Genomic DNA, 9,077 nt, shown 5'->3' on the forward strand with positions numbered 1-9,077 from the left:
AATAACCAAAATAAATGTGTTTATAGTAATGGGGAGGGAAGTGTGCCATATTAATTTCTGTCCCTAAAAAATGAAATTAACAGAACTGATCCTAAAATATAAAAAGGTATGCACATTTTGTTTTGGTACTTTTTAGAAAGTAAGTTAAAATTCTACCTATTGATGCTATATATTGACTTTATTTCTTCAGAGACACACTTCCTTCAAGAGGTTGACATATAGGGTATACCATATTTCAACAATTATAAGACACCATCGTGTGTGAGATATACTATTATCTTATATATCACTAAGAGAAAAAAGCCACTGCTGATTAAACAATGACATGCCGTGGACTGTGAGAGGGCTTCCAATTTGAGCAACGTTGAAATATGAACATACTTTCTTTTCTTCCTTCTTCCGCACATATTCTTCAAAATGTTTTTTATGTGTTTCCCCCCTCTAAAGACAATATTGAAGAGGGGAACAATATAAAAAAGGATAAGATTCAAGAGATTTCTGTTCACCTTACCCTTACAGTTATATTCAGATATTATAAAGGTTCCCTTTAAACAGATCAATCAAACAAACCATTTTGTTTGTTTGTTTTTCTTTTTGTTTTTTTTTGTTTTGTTTTGTTTTGCGGTATGCGGGCCTCTCCCGTTGCGGAGCGCAGGCTCCTGACGCGCAGGCTCACAGGCCCAGCCGCTCCGCGGCATGTGGGATCTTCCCGGACCGGGGCACGAACCCCATGTCCCCTGCATCGGCAGGCGGACTCTCAACCACTGCGCCACCAGGGAAGCCCCAAACAAACCATTTTTAATTGTTCTGTTTGATTCTGGAAAAATTACCCCAGAGGAAAAACACAGAACTTCCTAAGACAGTGCTGTTTGAGAGATGATTCATTATAACTATTATTTATTAAATACAAACCATGTACTGACCCAAGTGCTTTACATATATTATCATTCGATTCTCACCACAACCCCATGAGGTAGATATTATTTTCATGCCTATTTTACAGATTAGGACGTTGAAGCATAGAGACATTAAATAACTTGCATAAGATTACAAAGATATTAAGTGGCAGAGACAGGGCTCAAACCCAGGTCTTCATGGCTCCAAAATTTATGTACTTTAACACTTTGCCATACATCCAAATTATCCCACAAAGTAGAATAAGTAAAATTGAAATATTTAATTGCTAGTAACTAATGTATTTGCTTAAAATAGCCAAATGTATTAAATGATAGTTATGTTCTACACAGATACATTTTATCCTGTTTTATACAACGAATATAGTATATTTGTGTTTGTTTTGTTAACTTGACACATTTTACTTAACAATTAAAATTTACAGTTGTTTTATCTTTGCTTCTATGCTATTTGGTATTAAATTGAAAAACCAGAGTATCTGAGATTTGGTAACTGTCCCAGATTAACGAAAGGCACAGGAAACTGTATCAACTCCTAAAGATGTGGGGGGGGGAGTGCGATAAATCTAATGCCAAGTATTAAAATGCAACTGCTTGCTTTTTCTTTCTATTACATGAAATGGGGAACGGGATGTGTAAAATATACATTTGCTCGATTGCATTCCAATGCTTTAAAACTTGTCATTCACCAAAACACATAAACAACTGAGCACTATCACACTCATGCATTACCAAGAGACCACCAAGATGTCACTGTTGTACACTGTAATCTGAACCACTGGGTCTAAAGCATCCAGTCTGCACTGGACAAACTGGGCCACTTGACGTCATCCATCATTCACAGCCTGGAAGATCACATGTCCCTGAACACGGAACTCTAGAGCAAATCTTCTCAACGATCACAATGGTATAAATTTTTTAGTGGATGATAAATTAAAAAAAATCTTTAGAACAACTCTTCTGCAATTCAGACTTCTGAGAAATGATCTGCTATTTATTTATTTATTTATTTATTTATTTATTTTATTTTTTTGCGGTACGCGGGCCTCTCACTATTGTGGCCTCTCCCGTTGCGGAGCACAGGCTCCGGACGCGCAGGCTCAGCGGCCATGGCTCACAGGCCCAGCCGCTCTGCGGCATGTGGGATCTTCCCGGACCAGGGCACGAACCCGTGTCCCCTGCATCGGCAGGCGGACTCTCAACCACTGCGCCACCAGGGAAGCCCGATCTGCTATATTTTTGATCATTCTATAATTTACTGAATGTCATGTCCTTGGTCAAGAGTGCACATCCCAATTATGCCACTCTTCTTATATAAAAATAAGACATACTCATTGTGATTTCCAGAAACATACTAATGAAAAGGCAAAGTCTGCCTATACTTGTTTCTTTAATTGGATAAGTTTCCGTCTTTATCTTAAAATTTAAATGTATCAAAGAAGTTTCTCGTTTTGGATTAACCCCATCAGTATAGGATCAAGCTTCCAAAATAACGCAAACCTTCCTAAATTCTAGTTTAACAAAAACTGATATTATAATCACTGAAAACAACAAAGTGTTCAATAATGTGTCACAGTTACTCGACAGTTGACATGTAACAATACCTGTCCTCTCCTCAGATCTTCACTTGGGGGAAAGAAAAAAACCTGAAAGATGGTAAAAATGAAACAGGAAAAGGAAAAGAAACTTAATAAAACATTATTTTTTCAAAATCAAAGATCACACTTTAATAGAATGTTTTTCCCTACAGATGAAACATAAGAAACCTAATATTGATACAGTGGAAATATTACAGAATCCAATAAAATCTTTGAGGTTAAAAATGGTTGCACACCCACTGAAGATGGTTTCCAAAACAAGGGTCTCATTTTTTATAAATAAAATATTTATACAGTTAATATTTTTCAATGCACTATGGAACTTGTCATTTAAAGGAATTCGAGGTAACTATTTTTACATAACACATTTCTATAAAGCAAAAAGAACCTCCTTAATTTTATTATTTTTGAAAATTGTTCATATTTACATTTACTATAATATATCTTTACTAAAAATGAGAAAAAGGTGTCACTTTAGGTCAGGTTTATGATCCAGTAAATGTCCCTAATAGCAGTGGCAAGAGTTTGTAGAAAAGAATAGCCACAATCCCTGGATATCCATCTCCTAAAGTCAAATATTCAAAAACACACTAGCGTCTTTAACTCATTAAAGAGTTCTGAATTCACCTGGACTATTTAGGAAGCTATTTTGTTTTTAATCTTGTACCAACCTTGACTTTGCTCACATAGTACTTCCTTTATTATTCTAAATTTGCTTCTTTAAACATTTGGCATAGTTCTAGCCTATCATGTTTTGACCCATGTTTGAGTTCAACCACAAGGGTTTTTTTGTTTTGAGCACCATGAGACCCATGTGAGGTCAAGAAGACATGTAAAGGAATGAAGAAACTGCCTGTACTTTTAGTGAGGTACTCAGTTCTTTTAAGATTGCTCATATTTCAATGTAAGATTAAAATGATAAGAACAGAGATAAAATTGATAATTACCCTATTCCTGACCTTCATAATTAATTCGTCGGTCATCTAGGGGGCCTATACTATGTATGCGCCAGGCACTGTGTTAAGAGCTGAGGATACAGAGGAAAAAAAGAAGTCTCAGCTTTGAAGAATTCACAGTCTCCTAGGGAAGAGACCATAAATGTAAATTTCTATAGAGATCAACCCTGAAATCTTTTAGCCTGAAGAGAAACAATCTGGTGTTTTTACTCAAATGACTATTTTTTAAAAATCGTAAAATACAACTATTCACTGATAAGAACTTACTGAGGAGGAGATGGCATAATGCTAAGCATAATACTAAGTTCAATATCAGACTTCCAAATGAAAATTTTCAACCTTTTCCTTACTGGTTTCAGTATTTCCAAATTTGCATCAGAAGTAATTTACTTGAAACAGCTGAACAACCAAAGGCAATAAATATCTAAAGGCAATTTGTTAAAATCTAATTTTAATAAATCTAGGCAACACTGGCTCTGACTGACATACCTTATGCCAGAATATCAAGAAAATTACTTGAAAATGGCAAATTGTGGGAACCTATCTGCCAGGTTCTGGAAACCATGACAGTAACTGAAATAACCAGGCTTTAACAAATGAGATATCTTATAATACCATAATTGTTTTTGAAAAATACTTGACCTCTAACTACCGGTTTACTTATTTATACTGATTTTTTTCCACAAAAGATTTGAAACAGCTACCCTAGCATAAAGCAAAGCACATGAATTATATCCATCTGGCTCTGAATTATGGCTCTGCCATTTACTATTTATAATCTTTGTGCCCTTAACTTTTGAGATCAGTTTCTTAATCTGTAACAATGGGGACCATAATCCTACTCTGTTGGGTCATAGGAAGGATAAAATGAAATAGCATGAGCACAGTATCTGGCATATAGTAAGTGCTAAATAAACATTAGCTTTGTGCTTTCTTTATCCAATTGTATGCTATATAGAAAAAGGATCAGGTGGAATTTTAAATGACTTTTTTTTTTAACACACTGATGCGTGCCAAGCAGAAGTGTGGACTGATTACGAGTTGCAAATGTTAACGTTTGCATTTAAAAATCAGGCTCAAAGCAAATTCAATTTCTTTCCACAAGGTCGGCACTCTGAGAACACATTTTAGCTATATTACTTAATATAACCTTTTAGCTATATTACTTAATGCAACAATTTTTCTGAAGGAAAAAAATGAATGAAAAGAGCCCCGGGAGCACTATGTTTCAGACTATCCAATTCCAAAGATGATTAAACATTCTAAATTTGATTTTCTTACAAAAAATTCACAGTATTAGACTGGCTAACAATTTTAAATGAAATTCTCGTAGATTTCCTTTAAAAAATTTTTTTTCAGGAAACATCTATTAATGTGTTTTCTATTGAAGAGCAGCGTTTCGTTTAGGTTTTAAAAATATGATCCAAGTCGCAAAATACTAAGCACCAACCGTAAGCACTATTACAATTCTGCATGCGATAAAGAGAGAGCAAGTAAACATTTTATACAGCAGCGGAGGTGACTAGGGAAAAAGTGCAAAGTGATTTGAACTGATCCCCGTCCGCCTCCCCCTCCATTCTACCCGAGAATGCAAGTGTCCCGCATCTCAGATCAAACTGAGCCTCGGTCTTACTGACGTAACCAGTAACCCTATCCACCTCTCACACTGCGGAGGCCGGCAGGGCAGCGGCTGCCGCCAAGTACACCACTCATCAGAGCCTGCCCCATTCCACCCCCGCGCTTCAGTCATGCTTTCCAGAAATGGGGTCACTCGCTCAGTAACTATTACACACACGCAGCCTATCATCCTGTAATCCCCCAAAGTCCGCTGTGGGGAATAGAAGACAGCAAAAAGTCAAGAAGGAAGAATCACAGACGCGCCACCATCAGGAATTGATTTTCCGCTCCGGAGAGGAGCGCTGATGCCCTGGAATGGGTCTTGTCTGGATTATTTTCGCAGACCCCGAGTTGGTTCTGGGACAGGGGCGGCTGCGAAGAGTCGGGCGAATTCTGTTTTGCCCTGTTTAGGTATAGTGTTTGGGTCACTCGGGTGGGTATCTCAGGGACGGTCACCAGATCGCGGACAAGGAAAACCAGAAACCCCTTTACTGCGGCCGCTGATCTCCTTGAATACCACCCTCTCACCTCCATGGACAGGAAACTCAAGTTAAACTCGCAGGGACGGGGTCCTCGAGCTCAGGGACCTCAGAAACGGGGCGGAGGGGGGGGTGGAGGACCTCAGGCTTCCACTCTCTCCCTTACAGCAGCAGAAACCGCTGCGGCAGATGGGGGGGGCAGAAACCCTTGGCTGTCCCGCACCCCTTACCCGAAACCCTCACAGGTCGCCACCCCTGCCCTGGGCCGTTCCTGCCCCCGCGCGCCCGGCTCCCCGGGGCAACCCCCTCCCCCGGCCGGGCTCGAGAGTCCCCTCTCCCCAGCGAACCCAATCCACACCCCTCCCGCATCCCCCAAAGTCACCGGGGTCCAGGGAAGCCCCCGACCAGGCAGGGCCAAACTTCCCAACTCCTCGCCAGCCCCCGCTGCGCCTCCCGCTCCCCCCACGCAAAGTTGATGAAAATCGGCTTCTTGCAGAGCCCCGGCACCCACTCCAAACCCCACGCGCCGCCACACCACAGCCCCCCGAGGGAGGAAAGGGAGGGGAGAGTGCGGGTGGGAGGAACAGAAGGGCAAATAGATCAACCCCAACTATCCAAACCGGAATCCCGAACCAAGGGGAGACGCGAGCGGCAGAGGAAGGGGCCGAGTGGTCGGCTCCCGGGAGGGGAGCGAACTGGCGGGGGCGCGGGGAGGGGGCGCGCCGGCCCCGGCCGCCCGGCTGCACTCACCTCAGCGCTGTCGGACGGGCTCTCCACAGCCATCTTCTGCCACGGGTCCGCCAGCTGCGCCAGCGGCATCTTCCCCCCCGGCCCGCCGCCTTCACCGCCTCCTCCCTCCCCGCCCGCCCCGCGGCCGGCCCCGCTCCGTCGCCGCCCGAGCCACACGGCAGCAGTGGCGGCAGCAGCTGCAGCAGTAGCGGCGGCTGCCCGGGAGAGGGCTCGGCGCCGACACCGACCCTCGAACGCCGCGCGCCCGGCTGGAGACGCCCGCGCGCCGAGCGAGAGCCTCGCGCCGCTGCCGGGCACCGGGTCTCGCCCCTTTCTTCCTCTCCTCCTTCCGCCGCCGGGACTACAGCTCCGCCCCCCCGCCGGTTCCCGCGCCCGCTCCCAGCAGAACAGCAGCCCCCGCGCGCTCCGCTACTTCCGCTCACAACATGGCGCCTAAGCGATACCTGTCTCTCAGAGCGAGGCTCGGCCGCCGCCGCCACCGCCGCGCGCACCCGGGGGCGGGGCCTGGGAAGACACGCCCCTGGCCGCGGCGCTCCGCTAGTCCCTCCTTCCTCGCCCCAGCCACTGCTTCTGGGCCTCGCCTTCTTTCTGGAAGGGCGAGCGGGAGAGATCTGGGGGCGTCGGCTGGAGGTGGGGGAAAGAGGGAAAAGGGAAGAGGTGCGAAAGGCTGGGAGTTTCTAAGTGCCGCGAGTCCGAGCAGGTTGAAGGCTCCTCGGGGATGCAGAGGAGTGGTCCCCGCCCAGCTGGGGAGAGAGATGGGCGAGGCGCAGGGGGCGCAGTACAGTGCCGAGGACCCGGGGAGGGGGCGTCGGGTGTCTTTTCGGCGCGATTCTTCCATGGGTGCACGTGGGCGCGCCGAGTCTATGGGCACATCCCGTAGTGGCCCAGGACCCGCCCTCTCCCAGGGTCCCACGATGGGCATTCACCTGCCCCTCCACCCCCCACGACGGGGACACGGAAGGGTATGTGTCCCGGAGCCGCCTGGGGGTTCGGCTCTCGGTTTGAGTCAAGGCTCTCCAAATTGACGCTCTTGTGTTATATTTTTAATATTTGGAATTAGTTTGTCTTGCATGACTCGACCCCCCGCCCCAAGTCCGCAGAGCCCTGGGGCTTCAGGCCCGACCCTCCAAGCGCGCCCCCTCCCCGGGTCTCCGCTGCCTAAATCCCTCACGAAGGAGAAAACAAGGAGGTTCTTTAAGGCTGCCCCTCTCTGCAGAGGTTGGGGAATTATTTATAAATATCTTGTTGGCAGGAGCCCGGGGTTCCTGCTCTTCTGTTGACTTTAAATAAAAGATTAGATTAAGAATCAGGCTGGCGGTGGGTGGAGGAGGGGGGAGAGGGAGAGCTTCTAACTCCTCCCGCCCGAGATAGGGAAGCCCTAGGTTAAGGAAACCCAACCCCCAGAAGGCAACGGAGGGCCGAGGACGGGGAGAACTTGAGGAGAGAAGCCTGGGCGTCTGGAGTGGGTTGGGGGGAGGGGGCGGAGGGTTCGACCCCCTGTTCCCCGCGCCAGGTGCCGCGGCGAGCTCAGTGCGTCCGGGCAGAATTGTGTAAAAGTCCCCAGGCTGAGTGGAAAGCTACCGCAGCGATCGGCTAACCGCCCTACAAGGAGAAGGAAAAAAGTAAAGGGAAATCTCCAGGCCGGCCAGTGCCTCTATCCCCTCAGGCCTCGGCCCAGGCGTCCCGGTCCTCCCACGCCGGGCGACCACAGCGCGACCCCCGCTGCGCTCCTGGTGCACGCCTTTTAACAGCTTCCTTTCATCCTCGCGGGACCCGCACACCTGGAGAGCCCTGGCCTCCCTCCCTAACGCAGGCGTGAGGATGAGATTAGAGCCCCACACCTAGCCGGCCAGGTCTGCGCGGGCGGTGCAAGGTTTCTCTCTGGGCCGGGAGAGGCAGGTGTTAGGCTCTTTCTGCTGCCTTCGCCTGCGCGCCCCTGGGCACAGGCTCGAGGCCCGGGAGCCTCGCGGCCACCTGAACAGGCTCCATCTGTTCAGGGAGCCTGAGGAGGCGGCCGGAAATACTCGCTGCGCGCCCTCTCCCGCAGCCTTGGACTCAGGGGGACAGCTCAGGGTTGAGCAACATCTGGGCAGGCTCAGCGTGGTCTGTTGGGTGGGGGTGGGGAGGACTGAGCTCGTGATTTTGTCACCTCCCCCAACATGCTGATTCAAGTGCTGCAAATCCAATCTGGACCCAAAACTCAGCTAATTTGGCAGCCACCGTCTCTGTAACTCCTGACGGTAAAACCAGCTTGCAGAAGTTTGAAGATAAGGAGTTGTGTATTGTTTTTCATTTATGTACAAAGTGCCTAATTTATCTTTCATTTATATTGCAAAGCCACGTTACCATTCCTTACAGCGAAAAGAAGTTGGTCAATTTGGTTACTTTAAGGTAAATTAGCCCCCCAACGGTGATCAATTATTCCAATTAACATTCTTTCTTTAGTAAAAACATACATAGTTGAAAAGAGTTACTGTGTCTAACACTGTCCAGCGCTAAATACGCCGCTCAAAGGGTGAACTAACCTTTTTAAAAATAAATCAAACTGTATACTGAAACGTTGATTTCGGTATCAATTTTTATTCATTTCCTTTTACCTTGAGAACTAGAGGAATAACTTTTAAAACAGCGAATTGATCTGTAAAAGTAGTGTGAACAGTGGTCACATTGCAGGAGTTAAGCATTAAATGAACTTAATAATGGGCTAAAGTACCACTAGCACAGCTGTCTCGCACATAGGATCAACTTGTTAAGTATGTGAAT

General features: G+C 46.6%; 1 protein-coding gene across 3 annotated transcripts in view; it reads right to left on the reverse strand.

Moving 5' to 3' along the window:
- RPS6KA3 (ribosomal protein S6 kinase A3) overlaps positions 1–6,810 on the reverse strand; it is a 109,571-nt gene extending 102,761 nt beyond the window's left edge. For 2 of the 3 annotated variants that reach the window (XM_082864201.1, XM_082864202.1), the window contains exon 1: positions 6,315–6,386. In XM_082864201.1, coding sequence (XP_082720327.1) covers positions 6,315–6,383 — 69 coding nt within the window. In that variant the 5' untranslated portion in view covers positions 6,384–6,386. Of the gene's footprint in view, positions 1–6,314; positions 6,387–6,757 lie in introns of those variants that run through there. The other variant, XM_082864203.1, reaches the window with a different exon arrangement.
- Positions 6,811–9,077: the final 2,267 nt, after the last annotated feature.

Source organism: Leucopleurus acutus (genome assembly GCF_964270905.1).
Source record: "Leucopleurus acutus genome assembly, chromosome: X".
NCBI classification, from domain to species: domain Eukaryota; kingdom Metazoa; phylum Chordata; class Mammalia; order Artiodactyla; family Delphinidae; genus Leucopleurus; species Leucopleurus acutus.